Raw genomic sequence first — 27,329 nt, 5'->3', positions numbered from 1 at the left:
ACTCCGTTAATCAGCTTCCGTGTATGCGACCTGTGGAAGCCATCTACAGGTGCTTCTGTGACATGGAAGGTAAATTCCAGCCATGGCATATTCAATAGTCCTGCTTTCACTAGTGAATTCAAGGACAGGCCAACAGTGATTAAAGCCCAGCGAGAAAAAGAAAACACTTTATTTTTTAAACAATTGTTTGTGTGATAAACTAGTGATATTTCTTCAAAATGCAGATGCTTTTCTTCATCTTTAATTACACTACCCTCTACCAGCCCTTGTCTAACTACTCTTGAAGTCCTGGTAACATATTTACTACTTAATACAAAAGACTTCATATTTCAGAGTGTACAATAACAGAATCTAATAATTCTTGTATCTTCTTAGAAAGTAAAATTAAAAAAAAAATATATATATACGGAAATAAGACTATACATTTTTATCTGAACCAAGACCAATTAAAAAAATACATCTCTCAGGGAGCAAAGTTGTGTGTTTCTGCAGTCCTTTGGCACGTGCTTTATTACTGGTTTGTATAAGGAGCACGTTCAGTCTTACAAATACTTTTGCCTCGCCTCTGTAAGTGAGCGTACGGGCACTAGAGGAGAGGCCGGAGGCGCTGGGTACGGCACGGAGGATGTGGACACACAGTTTTGTCCGTGCAAGCTGAGGATGCCCTCACATGCTCTTGGCTTGCTTTGGGTGCTGCTCCACACAAACCCAATAGGTCTAGAAAACTGTCGGTGATGACTCCAGGATTTTTTTCAAGTGTTACAACTCTCAGTTCCCAAATCACCATTACTGAATCATCTCTGAATTCACTATCTTTCAACAGCGTTGGAGTAAGAGGCAGTTGCCTATATTATTCTAACAAATCATAGTGGCCAAATCAGAGTAATGCCAATGGACTCTGAAGTCCTATCTAGTCTCGCCTGGCTAAGCAGACAACTCGATGTGTCGTTAAGTCTCCAGGATCATCTCCACAAAAATTTACTCTATCATTAAAGCAAAAGGAATTAAATAGAAAGGTCTTTGAATTCATCCTTCTACTAAAGCAAGCAAAAAGGGGCCTTCCCATGATCCTAAAAGCTAAAGAAAACCCTGCTCTTTTATATACTTCCAGTTAAAACTGTTTGAATGGAAGTATTTATTTGCGAGGTTTTGCGTTTCTTTAGTTTTACCCAAATCATTGCTATGACAACAGAAATACTGATTTTAAACAGGAGGATCCGAGAGCAATACTGTAGAAGTTGATAGGCTACCAAGCACAAAAAGAAAATAATATTCTTTGAGCTTCTTATTTTCTGTGCAGTTTGGAACTGCATTCTTCAGGAAAAACAGGAATTTGACACCCCTTTTATGAAAATGACAAAGTTAAGTCTGGCTAGCTCAGGTCCATACATTTGCTGAGTTAATCTGTGTGCAGAAAAGGTAGGAATAGGGATAAATGTTTCTTATCTGTTAGGTGACTCCTCAGCATTTCCTATCAAAGTGATTACCATCAAATGTTGTGTGTTTGTAGGCTGTAAAATGACTGAAAGTATCACTGTAGGGTTATGTTTCTCCCAATCTTTTGCAACTCTTATTTCATTGATAAAAACATCTCCTTCCCAACTAGCTGACAGCTCAGTCAAACCGGTTTTTTACCCTCCTGTCTGACAAAAATTCCACGAATTGCACTTGTTAAACACCACCAACAACAATGTGCAAATTGGTAACTTGGAAAGTGTAAGAGCATTCATGATATATAGCACTGATCTGTGGCTTTTACAGAATGGTTTCAAAAGCACTGATTAGAAAGAGTAAAACTTTAGCAACATAAAAACAGTTTCTCTGTACAACTACTCAAACATTTCCCAGAAAAGGAAATAGTGGGATACATAAGGTTAAAATCTACAATGACTACAGTAGCCTCAGCGTGCTTTCCAACAAAGATTGATTTGATAATGCAACGTACATTGAAATTGCAGTAAACCAAGCACGCAGTCAGATTTATTGTCTCTAAAATTTAAACTCATCTTTCCACAATGCCAAATGCAGCAACAAAGTAATCAACAAAGAAATTTTGTAAAGTCTGTCTCATTTCCATTTATCAAATGGATTCTTGTTGTAATAAGAAATATTTTTCAGCGGAGTGGATGGAATCCCATTTGGGAACCAGAGAAAGAAATGCCCTGGAAATAGATGGCAGACTCAACTAGATCAAAGCAAGCTGGAGAGATAAGCAATATCCAGGGTCTCTTTCAAAAATTAGATTTATGAGCTGGTTTTAACACAGCTGGAGTACTAAGGTAAATAAAACTGAACACAAGACAGAACCGAGACAGCAGGTGAACTGCATGGAGACAAAATGACAGGGTGAGAAGTCAGAACCAGCCACAGTCCCAGACCGAAATTATGGTGGAAAAGATTCTTTTGCTCTTCACGCTAACTCAGAAATATTTTCTTGGTTTGAGAAAAAAAGAGTGGGAAGAAGAAAGGAAACAGGAATGAAATACATATGAAATATACGAGAAAGATAACTCAAAGAGGCTAGGAGGAATTTGCTGGGCACTTGTGGCACATCAGTGAAAGAGGATTACTTACTGAAGCTTTATATTGAAACATCCACATACCATTCAAGCTTTAAGACTAACTTGCACAGAGACAAAATTATATAGCAGTGGATGTTTGTTGCACCTTTTACATCACTAATTCATCTTCAAAGAACACAGCACAATAGTAAAACCAAAGAGCGTACTGGGTGCAAATTTTCAGGTAAAAGTTTGGCAAGTGGAATAAATGACAACAGAGTTTTGTCACAGAAATAATGTGAGCTCCCCAAACTAATCAGCTATAGAAAATGTTCTCACCTCCTTAAACATAACAGATCATAGGCAACATAAAAGGTTTAAATTGCAACTTCACCGCAGAAATTGGGAACTGAAACAAGTAGAGTATGTATATATAAAAAAGTAAAATTAATTAATCAGACTTGTGCAGCCATGGAAGTACAGAGCTCAGTCTTGCTGGATCCCCCAAAAGACAGGACAGATTTGAACATATGTTGACAAGTTTAAATATAGACAACATTCCTGCCCCCTTTTTAATTTATAATTATTTAAAGCAGACTGACTGAGAAAGTTATTTAGAACTGTGAACTTTTTGATGAGAATTACTACGTTTTGTGGTAATACAGATTATTTAGCACTCCATAGAGGGTTCTTAAAGAACAAAGAAGCAAAATATTAATGTAAGCTGTCACTGAAATGAGCGTGAAGATGCGACAAAGTTTTAGGGCATAATTTACTAGTGATGATAGTATTAAACCTGTTAAAGAAAAAAATAGTCCTATGATCTCAAATTGTGCATAGCATGCTGTCTTCAAAGATCTGGGAACCAAAAACCAGCTAAGAATCTAACAGTTGAAAGGAAGCATCATTAGTTTTATGACTAGCATAATTAATTCTTAGCATCCAGGCACTGCCGTGAAACAAGTCTGCCTCTGATCATCAGTTCCATGAAAGAAAGCTACCTAATTTCTACACATTATTAGAAGGTAGCAGCATACAAATAAATTATAAAACCCCTAAACACCTGTTGTGCAGATGAGTACTGTTGCAATTGCCTTAGAAACATACCATAACAGAAAAATGTTTTTGCTATTTTTATTCTTCTTAATCATAATTAAAAATGGTTTTGAATGAGGTACAGTAAGGCTAAGGCTTGGAGGTTCAGGACTACGTCTGCTGGTTCAGGCTGTTCTCAGAGGAAACAGAATGCCACCATCTCAATACTGTGATGAATGCAGCTATCTAAATCTTGTCATTTGAGCTGAATTAATCTCAAATCTTTAATTCATAATAGTTTTTTTGACGTTACAAATGTAATTATGTTATGGAGGGAGATCAGCTCAGACATATGATGAGACAGTCCCTGGGTGGTTTATAACCCACCAGACTTCTAAATTAAGGAAGGTCAAACAATAATTTGCAAATAAGTCATTTCCTTTTCTGAGATTTCTACAACTTAAATATAATTTAAAAACAGCTGTGAGTAGTAAACTGATAAATACAAAATATCTCAGCAACAAATATGAAATACAAAAGGATTTATTCAAACAGACATCTCTGGAACTTTAAATCAGAAAGACAGGTAACAACCACCACCACAATTTTAAGAATGGATATCTTAAGTATAGTTCTTAAAGATTTACTTTCATTGTAAATAGATTACTTAAATTTTTAAAATAAATTATTGATACTGAATCGTTTTGAAATTTATGCTAAGTGACCCAATAAAAACACTGAAACCTAACCTTAAGTAATTTTTTTTTTTTTTTTTTAATTCAGGCTCCATTCCAAATGGAAAACATGACACAGATAAAAGAGCACCATCTAAGTGAGAATAAGAATATTTTTTTGGATTAGGAGGAATATCATATGGCATTCTCACAGCTTCTGGCCAAGAATTTTTGAAGCAAATAAATAAGCAAAGATTTCAGTAGTTTGAAATAGACAACTTTGAGGGCAAGCCCGTGTCAGTAAAATATCAAGTATAATCTCTGCATATTTGTGAAATCCGCACCTTGGCTAATAGGGACATGTGGCAAGATCCATCCGAAAAGACTGATTTTCCCAAGCATCTTAATTTTTATGTATGCATATATTTTAATATGAAACGTGAAAGTCATCTTATTCTAATTCCTAGCAGGACCACAATTTAGAAATATTCTACCCTGAGCTGCAAAGTAAAAACAGAGAATATTTACATAAGACCTGCTTGAAAAAGCATGAATGTAGTCACATTACTCACCAATGGCATGACAACTGATAACATTCAAAATCAAGTAGAAATGCACAGGCTTATGCTTTTGAAAGGATTTTAAGTCTTAAACTAATGTTAAATTAAGGCCATTTCTACTGGTAGGCATGCAGCAAGAAAAGCAGGTCTGAAGTCTGTCATCACTGAAGAAAGAGCTACAGCCAAGTTAAGATACCTGGTCCACTCACAGATAAACCATGATAAAAGACAGAAGCACAGATTCCTTTTATGTATGCCTGGAAGGGGAGATAGAAAGGAGCATGTGGGTAGGTGAGCTGGCACAGCCACTGAAAGAAAAGTTTGTGAAACTCTTGTCTAAATTTATTTAATTTGTGGTAAGGAACCCATAAAGCTGAATGCAGACATAAGTCAGGTGAGTTTCTGCTATTGAAAGAACAAATTCAACAGTAAAATCTGTCAGACTGACAAAACCAAACAAAAGAATACAGAAAAAAAAAAAAAGCCTGGGTCTCCATAAAGCACGAAGTTTCTCACTAAAGATTTACATCCTCTGAATAGAGCAAGAGATACCATTATTTGTACTCCAAAGAACACTGAAGAATATTCTAAGCAGCCTTTACTGATGATGAACATGAGAGAAATCAGCATCAGAAAAAGGTCCCCTTCCTTCAGTTATGAAAAAATGGAAAGAGAAATACAAATTGCTCGACCTGTTCCACAAAAACAGAAAGTGCAATTTGCCATGAGAACAGGAGCAGAAACAGTAACTTTTCCAGAATTACAAAGTATCCAGAGCTGTTGGCCCAAAAGCATGGTGATAGGAAGACAAAGTCTGTTTATACATCCTTAATTTTGACAGACATCTATCTTTACACTCTAGGAAAAAAAATTAAGTTACTTGGTCTTCAGTAAGAAAAAGTGGATTGAAAGGTAGGCATGGGTATTCAGAAAAGATTTTTCATACATGGGCTTGAAAAAATCTATAGCAAAGGCTGACATTTTGCTCATATGATATAAATATCTTCTCAGGTGTAAGAGATAGTACAGACCAGCAGAACTACACAATGACAAATATGCAGTAAAAAAGAAAACAGGGAATGAAAATGGGCTGCACTCATTCTGCAGTGCTCCTGAGAGCATGCTTTGGCACTCACAAACATGCAGCTTGGAAAAAAAGAAAGCTGATGCGTGATCTGAAAATCAATTAAAGTTTGGTACTAAAGGAGAGCAAAGTATGAAGAGAGGATGCAGATGAATGTGGAACAAGACTGTAATGGTCTGAATGGTCTGAACAGTGGTTCAGACATGGGTTTGAATAAAATAAATGAATAAAAACAATGGTGCAAAATAAACAATGGTTCAGCAGGGACCATAGTACGGTACCAGGGCAGGTTAGGCAGCTTTAATAAAGGCATAGGTGGCTATAGTGGATCACATCAGAAGCACAAGTCAATTCTATATTGCTATAAAAATACAAGTAAGTACAGTGATCTATTAAAAAGCAGTGGGATAGCTAACGTTGGAAGAAACAGCCAATGACAATGGTGTAATTTTCATTATGGGAGCTAAGCTGTTATGAGAAGTGGTTACGCATCCTGTTTGGGCTCATCAGCCTCCCTGAAAAAGTGGGCACAATTTCTGTGCTTTTGTGAGAGAGGTAGAAAGCTGCAGGGAAAACATAGCTAGTCTGACTTATCAAAGTGAGTAATATAACGAGTAACCTTGACAAAAATCACCCACTGAGGGGAAAAAAAAAAAAAAAAGTAAGCATTTAGATGAGAAAAGCAGTCAGTCAGCTGAAAGCTGGCAATCCAATAAGGAGGAGAAGAAATCACAGATGAAGGAGATATGAAAACTGAAGTAATTCAAGATGATACCTTATGCATTGACAGGAGAAGATGGAGAGAGAAGTGCCTCAAGAACAGCATTATTTTATCAAGGTAAACTGCAAACAATCAAAACATTATTTTGAGTTATAACTGGGTTAGGAACCTGATAAAAGGTGTGGAGTACATTTTAATTATTGCTCAGTTATAATAACTTCAATATTTTAATTGATTAGCAGTGAAATAATTTCCATTTTCTAGATTTTTGTAAGGCACAATTTTAAATATCCTTGCGAACAACAAAGTAATTAAGAAATTCCAATTAACTTCTAAATTGGCACCTCAATCTAGGTTCTATTTGCAGTATTTCAAATAAGTGAATTTCTCTTAAAATGGTACATTAGAAATGTTCTCAGTTCGTAGGTAGCACATAGCCCTATACGAATAGGTACAGGTCTATAAATCACACATTCCTATATACTTGTATTTGTCAAAAAAACATAACTTGGGTTTCCAAACATTTTCTTCTGATTGATTTTAAAATATCTCATAGTACCTTTTAAATAACTAGGAAGTAAACTTTGTCAGTGAGGACTCTACCTTTGCTAGATTACACACCCAAGAACACCACCACGGTTTACAATACGCTGAAACCACAAAGCATGACACTACCTCAATTACCATCAAGGGCAAAACCGTCAAGCTGTGATGTTGTAGTGCTGTGTGCATAGGAATGCAAAATGCTCCTCTTAAAATCTTAGGCTTCCCATATAAAACAATTTCTATTCAGATACATCCATCTAATTAGTTGCTGATCACTGTAAAAATATCTGGCTTAATTAGAACCTGCAAGCTGTCAACAGCTTTCAGAAACACTCAGTATGCTAGGGAACACTCAAGATTCAAGGCCATTTTAAAGCATAGAGTCTTTCTTTTTCATGTTGACCATAGGAAACACCAGAGAAAAAAAGCCTTATGATGAAAAAGTGCTGTTCTTAAAATACGGCAAAACTATTACTTGTATTTAATGAATGTTCAGTTACCAAATGAATGCAAGGAAGAAAGAACGTAAAAAGTGAAATATAATTTCTAACAGCTACCAAATGTTAACCTACATTTGAAACAAAATTTCAGATAAGTTAATGAGATTTAGCACCACTCCATAAAGCCCTGCAAACAAATGTTTAGACTTTCTCCCGAAATACTTTAAAGTAACGCAAACATTTCTATGGGTCTCAAATCTTGTTTAAACAGTATCTTCAAGGCACAACTGTGTAATTATAGCAAAATGAAAGGACACTGCCAGCAAAAGGGTAAACAGTGAATAAATGCAGCACTATATTTGGCTTGAAAATCTGAGGAAGGTGTCGAATCATCACAGGACAGGCTACAACTATCTTTTGACTGAGGGAAAGAAGAATTAGGGAAGGAAAATCTACCCAAGAATATGGGCAAACAACAGCCAAAGCCCAGTCATCTCACACCATTTTAAATCTTCCCCTGGATTCTGGAACCAGAATCTACACTTTTTGAATGTAACTAAGTGAAGATTCTAGTATAAGACACTTAACAAAAATTTAGTGAAAGAATTAAAACCACCACTAGCTTTAGGATATAAATGATATAGGAAGGCAAACTAAGGCACAGTACACATGATTCTATGAATTAAGGTATCTTTCTTGAACAGGAATATTTTCCCAGAGCTCAACACTAAAGTGTAGAATTGTCTCAGTATAATTAACCTGCTTTGTGATGGTCAGACTACATAAATACTGTATTTACAAGTTACATCATCACAGGCTATGTTGAGTGACCTCTATCCTTTCCTATCTAATACCAACCAAAGCCCTGCTTTAAAGTCATAAACTTTTAAGAGAAGAGAGGATTTTAAAAAGAATATGTACTTGTCTTATTTTCAAAAGTGTTAGGCAGGTCTAGGAAAACTACTATTTTCTCTTCTAGAGAAAGGCTTAAGCAGAAAGACAGAAGCCTGTCTATATACTATTACCAGTTCCCTAAAGAAAACTGAAATATTTTACCATTTCCTCAGGACAAATAGGAAAGCGTGAGTATGAGTTTCTCAGTTTTTGAGGAAATAAAATTAAAAAGAGATAGCAAAACAATACTGAATAAAATGATGAAAAAACCCCCCACTTATGTATAAAACTGGGTATATAAATCCTACAAAAGGCTTAATGATGATGACACTAAACTACAGTAATTTGCTTGCAGGTAAAGGAAATGAAAGACTTCGGAGTTGAATTCTTTGACAGAAGTCTAGTCTACTATTCAAATAAGCAAAAGTAAAAATCCTTAGCTCAGAACCCTCAAAAAACCAAGAGGAACAACATACCCCAAGGCAATATGTAAATGACCACAGTTTAAAACAAAGCGACACTCAAAATTTATACACCTAACACTAAATCACATGATGGGAGAAAAAGACAAGGGAAGGAAAGACTGTATAATTGCATTTGGCAAGTGGAATTCCAGAGCGTAAACCAAGATGGAGTGTTAGACTGTGGTATTAGAGCTGCTGTTGTTGCATTAAGGAGAATGAGACAGGGACCATTAAGTTCATTAAAAGACTCAGGATTTATTATATATGTATAATTAACTACATATATCGAGTCTACCTTTCTGCTTTTATATTTCTGCATAAAAAATGGCCCACTTACTGAGAAGAGTCATTCATTTCAATATTGTTCCTATATTTTCTATTAATTTTCTTACTTTGTTTTATGCCTGTCTGAAAAAGTAACTTCTTGTCTGGCAATTGCAGTTATGAAAATTTTTATCTGCTTACTCTGCATCGCAGGTGAAATTTATTCTGAAGCCAAGTAACTTTCTGCTGAAAAGCCTTTGTGAAAAGAACTGTGAAAATGGCTCTTGAAAAAGATTTCTCAAAATCAACAGATTTAATGACTGTTACACTGTGTCTCTCTTGCATTTTACCTAACCAAATATTTTAAATTTGTTCCCCATTAGAAGTGCACAGTGTGCTCCTTCATGAAAGAGAAAGCTGAAAAGACTTGCTAACACAATCATTTTTGTCACTAGGTCACCTGTGTGAAATTAATGTCTTCCACAGTAGTAGGAAAGCAATTCACATTGTGTAGCCTTATCGCTACTGGATTGCACTACCAGAAGACAAATAAGCAACAATAGTGGAATATTAATGCCATACTAATACAGATGTATAAAGAGTTCACAAAATTTTCCCTCCCAATTTAAAGAAAATTTATGGTAATGGAAGTCAAGTTTAAGAAAAGTTTTGTCTGTTGTCATATTAATATGTTATTTTACATGCACAATCAAGAGACCAATTAGACTCAAAAATACCAAGTCTTCATAGTCAAGTGCTGGGGTCTGTGCCTTCAGTATACCACACACAGTTAGATTCCTAAATCTTGTAGTCAACTTTGAAATTATTACAAAGATTAGCAAATTCTCAATTTAAGTACTGCACTAGCTTGATGTCATTAAGATAGCATTAAAAATCAGCATTTAAATATAATGAAAGCTTAAAATATAAAATTTTTATTCTCTGACATCAATTACAACAGATTTTCTTCTAAGACTCCAGACTAATTAAAGAAAAGCCAAATTATAAGGGAGAAAATTAAAATTTTCATTTTAGATGAAGAAAGTATCTTAGCTTCAAAGTGATTGGAACTGATCTTTAAAAGCTTTTCTACGTGAACTCCCAACCTGATATGAAGGGTAAGTAAACACATGTCATGTCCTCACAGCACACAGTACTGTCTGCTACTGCAGTAGGTCCACAGCCTCCTTTCCATCTGAGATAAATCCACACCCTCTGAAGCAGATTTTTAAAATACTCAGCACACTGTAAGTTCCTAAAACTGAGTCTTTTATAGTGTCCCATTTTATCATTGGATAACAGTTTCTCTTATTTTAGCTTGGTTGTCTTGAAGACTTTTTGGATCTAGTTTGGTCAAGTCAAGCACATGAATGTTGTCTTCGGTGTTATAAGGAAACACACAGAACCACCCTGATGGAAAGAAAACATATATGCTTTCCTAAAAACATGCTTATGGGTTTTTTTTGTTTGTTTGTTTGTTTTTTTTTTTTTTTTTTTTGTTTGCTTGTTTTGGTTTTTTTTTGCCACCACAGAGTAATAATTCTTCAGTGTTTCTAAAGATATTAAAATGGTCAGAACATAGATTTACAGTAAAAAGGAACTGTCGCTCCATACATCAAATGCATTGTTAAAGCAACAGTTCAGAAGTCAAGTAGTAATGAACAGCATATGGACCAATGTATCTACCATCCACCTTATCTTTAATAAAACAGGCAATATGAAGAAGTGATCAACTCTCTTCTGTTGCTACAATGAGTACGTTAATAGTTCTGGTCACTTGATACTACCTTGAGCTGTACGAACTCAATTGCTTTATTCCCACTTGCACGTTCTAACAAAAATTGAGTATACATAAAAATTTGATAACAACATTCTGCCTACCTGTCACAATATTTCACAATAAAAGAGCATCACAACACCTCTCTCTTTCAAGAATATTTGGTAAGACATCAAGATCAGTAAAACTTGGAAGAAAAACTTTAAATATTGACCATGAATGTGTATATACGAACATTTCAAGCATGACAACATAACAGTGATATAATTTATGATACCATATCAACAAAAACAGTCCAAAGAACATATGAATGAATAATGATGTTTTCATATGCACTAAACTTCCAGATGCAGGAATTATGTTTGAAAACACATGCATGCACAGCTAGAAATCATGTTTCTGCTTTTCAGCCCGTAGCTATACTTGAGACTAAAAATGTTTATATGATTTCCTTGGCTAGTGCAGACAGTACACAATGTTGAATCAACATGCCAAAGCAAGACATTCTTTTCTATATCAGACAATCCCCTGATACTGCAACAGTATCCCTAAAAAAGATTTCGGTTTACAAGTGTGGAGAAAATTCCAGAATCATAGTTCTTTGTCTTTTAACATTTCCTTTACCAATGAACTTACTGTCATATCCTTTCTAAAGACAACGATTGATATGAGAAACTATGAGTAAAAGGGAAAATAACAAAAACTGTAAATGAAATAATGTAAAATATCAAAATAGTTATGAGATTTCCTAAGATCCAAAACTAAAGGAGGAAAGTTATCAGGTAAATAAAATTGAGTCCAAATTAAAACTAATGTGAGACTGTATCACAGTAATAGGTCTTACATTGCCATATCAAGAAAAAGTTTAAAGATAAATATGATTTGAATGCAAAATTTTCTCAATTACAGTCAAAATTATGAAATACAAGTATGAGAGAGCTCTTTCTTCATTTACAAAAAAAGAAACAAATAGATGTTACCCTTTCCTTTTCTACTTCCGGCTTTTTTACAGCAATATTCTGTCAAGGTTTGAACTTCTTAAAACCAAGTTTTTTATGTTGAGTTTGGTCCCAAATCAGTGAATTAAAATAGAATATAATAGTCTAAAGATAAAAAATTATTTACTTTGGAAAAGCAGGGTTACATTGAATGAGCTTAATATGAAGAACTTTATATATCGCATAAAGCACAAAAGAAATAAAGTATATAAAGAGCCATAATATTGTTTCTATTACAACTTAAATTAACTTTTCAGTTTATTATTAGGCATAGTTTTCTACAATATAGAATACAAAGGGGGACATTAGTTTTTGCTCTGATATTCTGAATAGGTTTTTTTATTCCTTGAGCAATATACTCAGATTAGTTAATACAATATTGTTTCTATAAATTAATACTTCTGCAGTAATTTAATTCCTATTGCAGAAGCTTTTTTTTTTTACTCGGTATTTCACACCTTAATTATTTTATTGAAATGAGTTGAGGCTTCTGTGTAAGAGATCTCTTCACCCAACAGAAGAAATAATTTCACAAGTGTACCCTCTTTGTAGTAATGTAATGGTCCTTCTGAGATCACAGTTGTATTACAATGTATTATAAGCATCTAGCTTTAAAAATGGATTTAATTTCACACTAGCCTAAGAAGATTCCAAGCCAATGCACTTAGCATAGTAACTGTATATTGTACTCGTCTAGAATAATTTTGCATTTTAAATTGTTCTGTAAGGATTCAATGCGCATACCCTTTAGAGTCAGCAAATTTAATTTGGCATTGAATGGATACTAAAACGGATCTCTGGATGAATACTTCTCAGAAGTACATAGTACTATTTTTTACTGTACAATTATAAAACCATTACAGATTTGTATTAGGAATCATTCAACGACAATTTTTAAAGAAACAACTATATGATAATACACTGAATTTCTGCTTCATTTTATATTTTGCCCTTCCTCACAATGTGAAAAACTACACAGTGGAATGAAATTCTGTTCCTTTTGAAATCAATAACGAGTTGTGACTGACTTGAGACATGTCACAACTTGATCTGTTGTCTGTCTAAATTGTATTAGTTAGCTCTTTTTTCTTTCATCTTGTGTTTTATAACTGTAATAGAAAGTAACACAACTACTATTTGTGTAAAATATTATATACATTTTAAAACTGCACTTTCTGCATTATTCTGATACTATACAATGTTTAATTTAATGAATTCTCTGAAATTAAAATGAATATCATGCAATTAAAAAAAAAAAAAAATCCAAAGTGCTTTGTTGACTTCTCCAATTCTTTAAGATCGCAATTTTAAGATGAAGGGGGGAACAGGAACTTACCTACTTGGTACTTTGGGTAATAAGTTGTCATTTGTCCACTACTGCATGATTGTCTCTTATGCCTTTTCCTTATATTTGTATCAGTGGTCTTCCATTGTGGACTTTTTCTTTTGTTTATTCTGATAAAAACTTCAGAACTACCAGCAGGATTATCATCATGGTTTACACCAGTACTTAACTTTCTGCTGTGAAACTGTTCATCCAGCCTTTCAGTCACTTTAGAAGAATTAGATCCTTTAGATGTTTCCATTTCATTTTCTTGTTTCTGTAATGCATTTTGCTTAGAAGAATGGGACCTTAAAAGAGGATGTCTTTTTTCTTCCATATAGGTGAGATTGCTTTTACTTTCAACAGCTTCAGGAGAATACATGACATTATTTAACTTAAATGAATTGTGCTGCTCAATATTGTTGATTTTTCTCAGAAATATCCTACAATCTTTAAAGGTTTTGGCTTTCCAAGTATTTTGAAACAGTTTATCTTGGCTTTGTTCTTTGCTAACATGATGTTGGCAACAGATTGTTCCATTTGTCTCTGCATGTGACTTAAGTATATTTACTAAACCAGGATGTGGGTTAAAGTCAGAAGATCCCATCATCTGTTGAACAAATGCACCTCTGGCTTCATTTTCAGTAGGAAAGAGGCTATTCTGAGATTCTACCAAAGTCTGAGTGGGCTGGATCTCTACTGTACTTTCTACCTGGAGTTTGGGCATTTCATCATTGGTTTCCCCACTTGTACTTTTAAATAACTGGCTTTGGCAAAAGAATTGCAAATTTTTCTTTTTTGATTTCCAGCCTCCAGAAGCCTGATTATAGAGCTTTTTCGTTTGTCCCCACCTATCACGCTGTAACTTCTTAAATTCATTTCTTTTTAATCTGGCTAATGTGAAATTACTTTTCATGCTTAAGACTGGAGAGCTCACCATGTTATGCAATATTTGTAATTTCCCTGCTGGTTTTGAAGGAGAAGATAGTGCAAACTTTTTAAAGTGCTTTCTGAAAGGGCAAGTACTAAGATCAGATTGTTTAGTTTCCATCTTTATCTCTCTAGTACTAACTACTTCTAAAGGATTGCGAGCATTTGCCTTTCTCACTAGAGAGAGAGACTGCGTTTCTGTAGTTTGCATAAACCAGGTGCAGAGTTCATTCATATTACACTTTTTCTGAAAGAGCATTTTTATAGGTGATGTTTCAAGTTCTACAAGGCAGGAGTCTAAAGGGTTTGACATTTCAGTATTACAGTCTTGTTCAATGGGATCCCTTTTTTCACACACACATTTATCAAACTCATTTCCCCCCACTCGCAACCAGGTATTAGTTATCTGTTCAAATCTATTATTTAGTTCTTCCAACAAAGTGTCACTTGAAGTGGAAGTAGCCCACCACCTGAGGGAGGGTTTTGATGAAAAAATGGGATCTGATGATACTTCATTCATGAGCCCGAATTCACCATCCTTAAGATCCCTTTTTGCATTTCCTGAATTTCTCAGTTCCGAGGTATCTTTGGGTACTGTGCTCTGACTGGATTGCCTGTGTTTTTCTTTTCGATCTTTAGCTTTTTTCAAATGGAGTTTGTAAGATTTATGTAGTAAGGCACTTCTGCAAGTAAATGCACTAGAAGATGCTAACGAATGTAAAAAATGCAGCGAGGGTTTTCTGTCTCTGGCAGAATGTCTCAATGGAATATCACGTTTTCTTGACACCGTTGTAATAACACTGTTTGATCCATCCTCTCTAGAATCTTTCTGCATGCTACTTACTTGACCCATACTATTGCACAGTTGATTTCTTCTCTCCTGTGGTATGTTTTTTTCTAACACATTCTGCTGTTGTAAAGGGACCAAACAGTTGCTAATACTCACTTTTCTTTCCTGAGGTGAAACTCTATTAACAGTCACTGATATGCCGGAGATTTTTACTTTTGCTGGCCTACCAGGTTTTCGAATGGTGGTTAATGGTTTCTTAATTGGCCGTATAATATTGCTGCAAGGATGTGGTGATGCTAGTTTACTCTTGATGGGTCTGACATAGTCATAACCAGAGACCTCATTTTCATTAGAATTCTGTAAGGCTTTTACCATTTCAGTCAAAGCGTTTTCAGTTTCTGCATTGTGTTTCGCTTTGCTGTGGTCATTGGCAAAATTAGAATCAATGTGTTGTGTGGGCAGAATGCTGATTACGTTTAGTTTACCTTCAGAAACATGTCTCTTCGTTCTTCTTGACCTTCCGAAAACAACTGTCACAGTAATATTTTTGTTGCTGTTAACTTCTTCCATTACTGTTGCATCAGATTTGGTACTTTTACCCTCACTGCTAAGTTCAGGTCTAGATTCTGTGCTTTCAGTGATGTCTATTTTTGGTTTTGGAGGCCGCCCAATAGGTCTCTTAACCTGCTTAACAACTTGAGGACCTATTTTCTTTGGTCTACCAGGTTTTCTTTTTAAAACAAATTCATTGCTACTGCCTGATTTCTCCACAACTTCATCATTTTGTTTTGAGTCATTTAAGTTAGTTTGACCAACTGCACAAGAGCTTGTAATTGCTTCTACAAAAACACAACTCGACTCCTCCTTGGTATCATTTTCACTGTAATCACAATCCTTGACACAGATTGCATGAGAAAGATCTCCTGTGGCCTGTTTGTCTAACAAAGTGTTTGAGTGCCCCTGAAACAAATGAATATCTGTGCTTCCTTTTGAAGATGCAGCTGCAGATGTCAAAGTATATTTGACTCCTTCACTACTATTAACCTCTGAGACAAACATAAGCTTAATAGGACTAGAGTAGTTTAAGGGAGATGAGATCTCCTCGGCTTCAGAAGTTGTATGCAAGTCCCCTTTATTTGAAGTTGAACTGGATGAATCAAAGGTCAGAGAATTCAAAAGGCTGTCATTAATTTCTTGACCTATCAACATTTCTTCTTTGCTTGTTGTCATACACAGAGTTTTGATTTTACTGCTGCTTGGCACATGTGAATGCGGAAGGAAGCTTTGTCCTGTGCATCCCATTTCACTCAGAGTGAAAGGTAAGCCTCTTCTAGCAGCTGGGTTCATAACCTGTTCATAAGCATTATCTTTTAATTTTTGGCTTATTCTATAACTATTCAGCAATGAGTTGTTAGTCTTTCTGGCTAAGTTTATTGTATCTTCTAAACGCTCTACAACAACTTGCAGATTTGTGTCTCTCACAATTTTGTTTATGTCACTGCATCTTTCAGCATGAACATCTTTATTTATTTTCATTTTTTCCAAACTTTCTAATGACTTTTTCGCATTGGATGACTTCCTAAACACAATATTGTTCATTACATACACAGAGTACCATCCAGGAGGCACAATGTTACGTTTAGTTCTGCCCAAAATTCCATTATTCTCATCCTTCAGAGGAATCTGATCAGTCTCTTCCAAGGTTACACAATCTCCTTGTGCTTTTGCGAGTTTTGCCTGGCTGGCTGCAATAGCACTGTCTTCTGAAAGAACTAGAAAGCCAGAGCTGGTTTGAAAATTAGTAAGAGGTAGTTTGAAAGACTCTGTTTGGTGTACTGGAAAGCACATTGGTTTGGTTTGGCAATTTATGCATGGATTACTTTCAAGATGTTGCAAAGACTCATCTTCTATCACAGTAAAACTGTGTCTTTTATTTGGATGTATTTTATCATTTTTTTTTGTAGCTTTCTTTGCATTTCTCTCAGAAATTGACTTTCTTCTTACAAGAGTTTCATCAAGGCTTGCAAGCTCTCTCTTTATTTGCAAAGACTGTCGTCGAATGAATGGTGAATCAGGAGAATTATACATTGCAAATAAAGTTTCCTGACGCTTGCGGAATCTTGTTTGGATAATTTTATTTTCCATTTGTTTATCATGTTGGTGAAGTAATTCCATAAAGCTGTAATCACTTGCCTTAGCATTATGCAAAAGAGAGGTTATGAAGTCTCCTAATTTGACATCATTTTCTGGTGCCCTGTCACTGCTAGAAAGTTTTACAAGATTTGTTGCTATATCTGTAGTGTCTATTGATTTTAACTTTTCATTAATACGGTTCATTAAGTCTTGAAAAATGGCAGAATGTTCGCCCTTCTCAGCATTTATATAATAATTGTTGCTTTCTTGGTCTGTTGATAGCAGCGTTCCATCTGAATATTCAGTCTCTTTTCCTCTGCATGCTTTACCTTCAGATTCAAATTCTCCTTCGATTCCTTCAGCTGGCAAGAGGGATGGAGGCTGGTTGATGGATATTTCAAGCTTGTTATTGTCTAAAGTTGGAAAATCTATAATTGATCCTTCTGATGATTCAAATTCTTTACTCTGTACAGGTGATAGCGGAGGCGGTGATGGGCTGCGAGATCTGTTTGAATTTTTAATGCTGTTCAAGAAATCACAGTCCTTAGTTGAGTATGTACATGCCGCTGCTTTCATAGAATGCCTGTTATAATTCTGCAATTGTTCAGCACAATACTTATGAGAACTACATGCTTTGTTCACCATTGTCTTAATACATCCAATCGCTACATCTTGGCATGACAAAGAATGGAAATCTTTAATACAAACAGACAGAGGTGGTAAACAAGCGTTTGGTCTTTGATTTTGTAAACAGCACCTTTTTGTCATCATATGTCCATTGCAATTGCAAAATGGAACATGAACATCCTCTTCAGTAAGCAAACTGGGAGTTTCAGAGTGGACCAAATGTGTTTGCTTGCAACTGCAAACTATAGGAACATTTTCATCTTGTATTAAAAATTTTAACATAGCCAAAGTCTGTTGCCAGTGATATGAACAAAAAGACTCCAAAACTTTGTTTAATGTTGATTTTCCTTTTTCCAAATTAGCTGTTTCCTCTGAATTTGCATCAGCTGTTGAGCTTGAACTGAAAATGAAAACAAATCAAAACAAAATATAAATTACAGTAAAACACCATATCTAATGTTTGTTATAATGGTTAAACTCAAGCCTAAAAACCTGAAGTTTGCAAAACAGTTCTGTTCTATTTGCAGTATTCAATCATAGTTGCAAGTGTCACTAGCAATGATGTGCATCTTATCTATAGCAGTGATAGTCCTACTGTAAGAAAAATAATCAGGAAGAAATTAAGGGGCAAACAGAATAGTCTGAAACATAGCTTCTCATACGTAAATGTAATTACAATAATGTTAGCTTTCTGATATTTCAAACTACGTTAGGTCATTAATGAAGGAAAACCTCACCAAGAAGCTGGGGAGCTTCGTATTACTCCCATTTCACAAACTGAGGCACAGAGAGAGTAACTTCCCTAAGGTCACCATTCAAGGTTGTGTCAGAGGCAAGAGTGAATCCAGCTCTCCTGAATCCCACCCTAAGATAGTTATATACCGAAGTCTATAGAATGCTCTTCAGGATACTCTTAAAGATCCTTCTAAAGACATTTTTATTTATATATTTAAAGAACACTTAATAGGCTAACAGAAAATGGAAAAAATAGCCATTTGCTATTGTTACTGTTCTTTGCAGATAGAAGTTTTCCTTCTAGTTTTTAAATAAATTGCAGTGGTGCATCACAGGCTCTTCATTGCAATATATTACACACACACACACGTGCATGCACACGTGCACACACACACACTCACACACATGCATGGATTCCTTCATAAAACAAAAACAGAGATAATCACCACTGGAATAAATAACTTCTGTGTCAAAGGTTAATATCCTTTAAATCTCAAATACAGGGTAGGCCTATAACTAAATAAGATTTCTGAGCAGTTCTTAAAGATATTAATTCAAAATAAAATAACTTATAAAATACTACCTTAACTATTTAATTAATTTCTTATAAATTATTAAAACTAATGTCACTACTTACCTAATCAATCATTTATATTGAAAAGTTGAAAATTTTCCATGGTATAAATTAATACAAATATTTCTTCAATTAAATACAAAATTCAGATGTTGGATATCAACTATCAACAGATAGTTAACACCTAATTCAAATGTTTTACTGAAACCAATTGCATGACCAGAAAATGTTAGAAAAATTCTGTTTTAGAAAAGTATGTATTAAACATATCACCAAACTCTGAACATGACACTAACTTTTTGCCCTACTATTATCTCCTACAATTTTCTTCTTTTAAGCCTGTCCTTTGGAAAATTTCATTTTGATTGGGTTTAAAACTGTATTGATCAAGGAACAAACATATTTAAAATTTAATGTGCTGTATTTATATAAAGTTACCTAATCATTAATTAGCTCATACCCAACGTTATTAGCATCAATAGTAACTTTAGCTTCAGGTTTCTTACTGGAAGTTATACATACAAATTTGTACTTTTATTGTCCCACATGGATTTTAGAGTTTAAAAACAGCCAACTATGCTTAATAATTCCTCATGTTTTTCCCTTCTCCTGTAATATTTAGTATGAAATGGTATATATTAGAAACCAAGCATCTAGATAATACTAATTCATAAAAGCATAAAATAATTGCCATAGTACTACTAGTTGAAATTGAGATTATATTTAAACTGAAATAATTGAAGTCTTAAGAAGGAGAAAACCCCTCTTTGCACTTGCAATCTAAAGTAAAACCAGCATTATTCAAGGGCATGTAATTGTCAGGATTTAACTGTTTTTGAAACATCACTTCACTGAGTCGGGTCTGAGTGTTAGTCCAAAAAACTCAGGAGTCATGAGGTGTTGAAATGTACCATTGCACTTGTGAAAACAGAGCTAATTCTACTAATACAATTATGGATAAACACTAATTGCCCTCCCCACCACCATGACTTTAATTAAATAATGTTTTGAAAGGCAAGGCAGAAAAAAATATTAACACATCGCTAGGTCTTCAATATGTTCTCTGTAAATCACAGTAAAATTGTTAAGTATCGATTTACTAAAAAGATGGCTATAGCACAGTCTTTTTAGACTGAATCTCTAGACAGGTATCTGTCTGTCTAGACTTGCAAGCTATGTCTAATGGAGTTTCACTGCAGAGCTTTAATTGTAGAGGACCTGTATCCATAACAGCTATTTAAAATATGCTCACTGGTGAAAGAAAAATCCAGAGCCCAAAGCCTCCTCAAAGTTAGTAACCAAAATTTGCAAAGGCCTCAAAATTGCTTTGAAATTGCTATGTGGAGATCAACTTGTCATATAAAGTAATATCCTGGTTATCACAGACATACTGGACATTCTTCTAATATGATTTCTTTCCTGGTTATCTACCCTTGTGTACCTTCTATGATCTGCTTTCCCTTAGCATGTGTTAGTTTCTAAAGCTGACAGACAGTTTAACTTCTATTGTAATAGTATCACACTCCAAACGATCTTCCAGGTTTGTGAAAACACACTAACCCCTTACTCGGTCACCATTTGGGAACAGAGCTTACTATGCAAACAAATTGAAGCACTAAAGCAACACATTTTCTTTAAAGTGTCTATCTGTAGAGATGCCCATATACTTAAACAAACTAATTTTTAGTAGCTTTTAAATACAATTATGGAATTAGATTTCAGTTTCTTGTAATTCCTTCCTACAGCCCTTTATATCTGTGTTGTCACAGTAGTCGAGATTATCCTCAAGATAAAAGGCTTAAACAATAATTTCATAAAAGGAAGAAAGCCACAATTGCATACTTCCTTCACAGAACAGTCTTATGCTTCCTAAAAATCACACACAAAAACAAGGGCTAGAGAGAGTGGGTAGGAAATGGAGGGGTTGAGAGGTGAGAAGACCAATACGCACTGCTCCCCCAGGACCTTTGGTGCACAGTATCTCTGAAGACAGAAGTCAAACATGGAATGACATTATTTCCCTGCTAGAGGACAGGGATAGTTAATACCATGGAGTGGGGATTGACTGGAGTCCAAAATTGGCACAAAGGCAGAGATATGATAAGGTTAAGTACTAGCCTTTCAGCATACTATTTTATGTATAAAAAAGTAAACCTTTGCCTCCTCCACAAATCCAAAAAAAGATCAGGAAAGAGCTCTATCAGAAGACTTGCAAAAGATGTCCTTCCCTAGCCTTCTATCCTCTGCCACCTCAGTCACAGACAAGATAGATCAATCTAGCAACTTCTTTGCAGACTGGGAACAGGCACAAAACTGGGAACAGAACATACTTTCAAGTATTCATATGAGCTTCATAGAACTATTATAGAAATATAAATTTATCTTATAGAAATGTTTGTTTTCGGAATTTACTAAGTAAATCTCTCAAAAAAAGCTAAATTGTCTGTAATAGGCAATTTTTAGCTGCAAATTAAAAGATGTAACTGTTACAAAATTAGTTTTCTGAATTTCTTCTCATTTATGAGTAATGCATCCATTCTGAGTAATCATCCTTCCTTAAAGCTACTATTTCTGAGACATAAAATTCTTACTAATTAGTCATTGCGTGCTTAATTTGTATAGTTCTTGATCTTATGCCACTGCTAATAAACTTGTGCCTCAAGAGTAAGTCAAATAAGTCAGTGTACAGGCTTTTGTTTCTTTCTTTTTTTTTTTTTTTTTTTTACTGAATGAGCAAATCAATCACACATCAGTGTTGTAAATTTATGTGCAAAAGCATTGAAGTGCTTTACTACAAATTACAACGTAGAAACACGTTAACTAAACAATTAAATTCATACAATCAGATTTAGGAATATAACAACACAAAGAAGAAACAGAATTACAGTACATTTACAACACAAGACAAATACATGGAATTCATTAGAAAATATTGTAATAAATAATTCATGAATTATAGTGCAATTGATTTATGCATAAATATAACTAATTGCCTAGAAATCAGTTGTTAACAAAAATCTGTCAAAAATCAAGGCAGCCACAGAGTTTTACTAAATTACTGCGACAATGGAAATACTGCAATTAAAAAACAAATACAAGTATTTGTACTGTAAACAACTAAAAAAATCAGTCTCACTAAAGTTAATATACAATTTAATATAAAATTGTCATTAGCTACCAGAAATGGTTTAAACAGCTTTACTGAGCAGTAGTTCTAAAAACAGAGGCACTGTTTTTTAATATAAAATACTTGAGAAACATTCAAATAAGTAGAAAGCATGTAGGGCTTGCTTTCGCCTTCATTTAAAATTCTGCTGAAACAGGAATTTTCAGAAATTGTCGATTACTAAGTAGTGACTGGTAACTGAATTTATAAAACAGTTCAAAATGTGTAATTTAAATGACATTTAATGGAATACATAGGGGTTGGGGAAGGAGAATCTACACATTTCCCTGCCTTTCCTTAGTTGTATAATCAAAGGTTAGCCTAATAATTAGAAACAAATTATTCTGTTCCTTTAAACACTTACAGGTTGAGTATCATCTATAAACTATCAAAAAATATTTTAATATACTATTTCTGACCAAAAAATAAATACAAGTACTAAAATGTTGAAAATTAATTATAATATTACATACAAAACTACTGAGTACTGTTAAGTCAATAGTAAAATGATCCCTGATTTTATGAATCCTGTTAGGTTTTTGGTCAGGTCATCTTTTAAACGATATAAAAAGAGTACTGTAACTTGCCTTCAATATAAACTTCTGTCTCAAATTTATAACATTGTCTGAGGAGTAGAAAACATCAGTATGGTACAAATATTAGGCAATGTATTGAAGCCCAAAATTTTTTAAGTAAAACTGTATAAAGACAGATCTTGAAGCATTTAAGGTTTTTTCAGCTTCATTTTTCAGTGGGGATATATTCACAAATTAATCCTTCTGGCCCTCACAAAATATGGCTTAATTCTTTTAAAATGAAAGATGACCCTGACATCTGCTGTTTTGTGACCTCCTTGTTATCAGGTACAGTTCTGCTTAAAAAAAGGATTCATTCTGTAATATGCAAGTAAACCTTAATCACTGAAGAAGCTTCAGTATAGCTTCAGTATAGCTGAGAGACCAAAGAACTGAGACAATGGTTGTGCAGTTTCAAAGGATTATTCTGTTTTAAAATGGAAGTTGTTACTTTTTAGTAGCATTAATAAGTATGGGCTAGATTTTGCCACCAATATTGCAGTATGCTCTCCACTGAATTTAATGGTAAGTTTGCCCATAAATCAAATTACCTGATGTGGCCCATATATATCTAATGTCCCATTTCATTTATATAATTAACCTATACACATGCAAATTTAAGTGGGGAGAAAAAAATGTATGCATGTGCACCAAATGTATAAAAGTTGGAGAAAAGTATTTTTCTATGCCAGATTAGATGCTTGCAGAAAAAATTACATTTTGAGAGGAAAAGGGCATTGATGTTCAGTATCGAATGTATGAAGCAAGCCCCATTATTCATATGTAGACATATACTTTGTGATATTACACAAAAAAAATAAGTATGATATAAAGTCCAATGTGAGTAATTTGAAATTCATGTAAAAACTGCAATCTGAAGGTAACTGGTCTCCCTTAAATTCTATTAAAAGTTATGTATTTAAAGTGAACTGCCTAACTTCTAACTACCAAATTTATAAAGAATTTATATTACTGAAAGTTCAAAACAGCTTCACTGTTTAATATTTGTATTTCTATCAAGACCCTGAACTGCAAATTTGGTTATTAGCAAAATGATAATGTAACTTGGTATTCATTTTGATAAACTGAAAAAGTTTTGAAATGTCACAGCAGCAAATACATTAAGTTACAGTGAGGTTTTTCAATAGGAGTGTGACACAATCCTTAAATAAATTTTAAGTAGTCATAACATCAACTAACCAGCACGTTTAAACAAAAAACTCGAACAAACCCAAACCATTCTCAAGCTCATTCTGTGCACATTATGAACATGCTCTAAGTTGCATTCCAACTTTCTTTTTAAACCTTACAAGTTACCTTATTTGTCAAACTAAAAAGGAAAATTATGTTAAAGTTTAAATTATTTTATGCTCTTAGTATTCCATCTTATTTCATATTTAATAATTCTATAACTACAGTAATTTCTCAGGTTTCGTAAGTGTACACTTTGTAAACACCAATTTCTTTCTAAAACCAACAACAAAATTTTCTTAAAATTATAAAAAATGCAGTTTATGCCTGCTAAACACACATTTTTAGTAATGAAATGTTTTTTCTTACTTGTATTGGATATTTAAGTAACGATGAACTTTTTTTCTTTCACAGAATGTACTATATCCTACTAATACTTCACAAATCCACTTCCTTGTAAGGAACTAGCTTTTTAAAAAAATCCCTTGATTTGTATAATCTGAGTTACTTACAATTTATTGCAAGTATTCTGTGAAGTATAAAAGTCTACTAACCCTTGGTTGTGTATTTCCATAATAAGATGGATTATTGAATGGGTAGAGTGGTTCTTCACCAATTAAAAATTATGCTTCACATGACAAATACTTGTTTTCCCAAAACATCTTTATGCTATTGACTACTAAATAAAACCTGAATCTTTTCACCTATTTATACAAGGATTATATTAAATACACACTATCAGAATTAAGTGAGCAACTCTATAATTCTGTCCACAGTGAAAACCCTGAATAAAACTATTTTTCAAAAGGCATGTATGTGGTTTTTGAACTGTATAATTTCACGTCTTCTGTCAGAGTGAGCATATGTATTTCTCACACAGTGTGTGTATACAGACATACATACACACACACAAAACAATTTGCTAACAATTATTCTACACAGGCTTGCTACTATTTTTGCAGCTGCCAGTCCCTGAATCTGTCATATTAAATAAGCCAGTATCTGGTAATCGGAGTTTCTTCTTCGGTGGAGTCTTCAAGGTTCCGGATCTTTCTTTTACTTTATATTCTAAAGTGCTGTGAGGTACCCCATAAATTCCTTGTGCTTTGGAAACACTCATTTTCCCACTCATTACCATTGCAATTGCTTCTTCCATTATTTCATGATCATACTGCCGATAGCGGCCACGTTTTTTTCTTGGTTGCTTATTATCTTTACGATCCAAACTATCTTCTGTATTTTCTGAGGTTCCATCTACTGTCCCATTCTTAGCATTAAGACACAAAGGAGAGAGGTCCCCATGCAGAAAGTAGGAGTCAACACTTGAGTGAGTTACAGGTCCAGAACATTCAATTTTGTTCTGTTTAGGGAGTATATTTTTCAATTTTTGAAGAGCTGATCCTTCTAAGACTGAGGAGGTTTTAGAAACGTGGTACATAACATCCAGAAGACCAGCAGTATCAGACTGTGGTTTGGACACAGAACTTATTCTTAGCTGAGGAATTTTTAATTGTACAGTAGGACTTGAAGTTTCATATTGTAGATTTTCACTTTTTTCTTTAAACTGAGTGACCATTCTCTGTAGAGTTAACTGGTGGAGGTAACTGGAAGCTGTTGGGAATTTTAATTCTGAGGTTTCAAGTAGACTGAGTTTACTTTTTTCTGTGCGCTCTGCTTGAGCTCTTGCCCACAAGGCTACTTTTTGTAGGACTGCACAAGTTTCTTTACTGTCTTTAAATGAATAACTATCATTGAAATCTCGAGTTTTGTTTTTAAAAGGTGCAGGCTTTCCTGCTGGTAAGGCTTCTAAGTGGAGAAGTAAAGTTTTTTGAGGTATGCCATAAAGTATGCCTGCTTTATTTATGTCCAGTGCTCCAGACTGAATGTCTTTCAAAGCTTTTGAGAGCAAACCATCTGCAAACTCAGCACTTCTTTCCACATAGTCCTCTCTGTGTCTGTGTAGTCTCCTGGATGGATGGAATGAAACGATGGTAAACTGATGTATGAGAGACTCTCACACAGCTATGGAAGGGAAGGGTCCACTCCTTTATTATACTCCTTGCTTCGGTAACATCACTGCTTCTGATACTGAGATGTGGTAGTTAAATGATTATCCTAGCAAAATGTTACAGTTCTGGTAGGACAGTGCATCAAAAATCATACGGTGGCTTCTACAGCAGCCCTTCCAAGAACTTTATATCCTAGCTCAGTATTTGATAATATTCTCATGTGCTTGCTATATTCCCTTGTTCACATGCTTGCAGAGCAACAGTGTTATAATTTTAATTATACAATTAACGTTCCATTAAATACCCAAATCCTGAAGGAGTTTTTGTTAGTAGAAACGTGACGTTACCGCTAAACAAGTAATAAAAGAGTCAACCCCCTCATAGAAAATTTGCAGCAATAAGTACATAACTACACACAAACATCCCAGACTTACACAAAACTAGGCTTTCTACAACAAGAAGATAAAGTGCTGTAGTTAACAATCAAGTCCATTTTGGCAAAATAAACCACATTTTTAAAAACTTCTAGCCACTATTTACAGCTCTCTAATTACAAAGTCATATTCATTTTAAAACTTCTTCATATCAGCAACTTAATGAAATGCAATTTTACATCATTCAGCAAATACTGCTATTGTAGTCCTATTTGCAAGAAGTTATTTGGTTAAGACGTACAGGTGACAAAAAGGGTCCTGCTATGGCTAGTGGATGGAAGGATGCCAAGATCGTAACAAAATCCAACAAACAATGTATTTCACTAGTTTTGTGGTAGCTTTCAGCAGATGCAATAACATTTTTCTTGCTGAATAAAGGAATTTAACCATTCGCCACCACACACCATAGTCAGAACCATGATGTAAGTATGATGATTAAGAGCTCTCTCTCTCTCACGCACTTGCTCTCTCTCTCTTATTAAGGAATATTATAGATAATAGTCATTTAACTTGTTCACGTTAGTTGAAGAATATTTTAAATCTAAATATTAACATGGTCATTTTTGTCCAAAATTGGAAGTTTCCTAAATAAACTCTGAAAGAATATATTTACATTTTCTTCTACTATCCTATTACTCTTAATGTGTTATGTAATCAATTTTCAGTTCATTTTTAGTAACATGAACTAAAGTTTGGTGATTGTTCTGATAACTTTTCTTTAAACAGAAAAAAAGGAAAAAGACAAATGAAACATATGATATATACATAGACACACACTTATGAGTGACAAAAATTCTTCTGAAAGCAAAATAGGAACCACATGTGTGTGTCAGTATATACAAATATGTTATGAACATAAAACCTGACTTCAGAGAAGAGAAAC

The 27,329-nt window shown here is 34.3% G+C and overlaps 1 protein-coding gene across 7 annotated transcripts in view; it reads right to left on the bottom strand.

Moving 5' to 3' along the window:
* LCORL (ligand dependent nuclear receptor corepressor like) overlaps positions 1-27,329 on the bottom strand; it is an 85,263-nt gene that overhangs the window by 4,155 nt on the left and 53,779 nt on the right. Inside the window, exon 7 of one of the 7 annotated variants that reach the window (XM_042807727.1) lies at positions 13,295-18,162. The exons of 2 other annotated variants lie outside the window; for them this stretch is intronic. In XM_042807727.1, the coding sequence (XP_042663661.1) occupies positions 13,295-18,162 (4,868 nt within the window). Of the gene's footprint in view, positions 1-13,294; positions 18,163-21,742; positions 25,971-27,329 lie in introns of those variants that run through there. 4 more of the 7 variants (XM_042807726.1, XM_042807731.1, XM_042807728.1 and 1 more) reach the window with 4 other exon arrangements.

The sequence above is a fragment of the Tyto alba genome, unplaced genomic scaffold (assembly GCF_018691265.1).
Source record: "Tyto alba isolate M040663 unplaced genomic scaffold, T.alba_DEE_v4.0 Super-Scaffold_6, whole genome shotgun sequence".
In the NCBI taxonomy this organism is placed as follows: domain Eukaryota; kingdom Metazoa; phylum Chordata; class Aves; order Strigiformes; family Tytonidae; genus Tyto; species Tyto alba.
The sequence above is the reverse complement of the archived record's forward strand: the minus strand, read 5'-3'. Positions and strand labels throughout refer to the sequence as shown.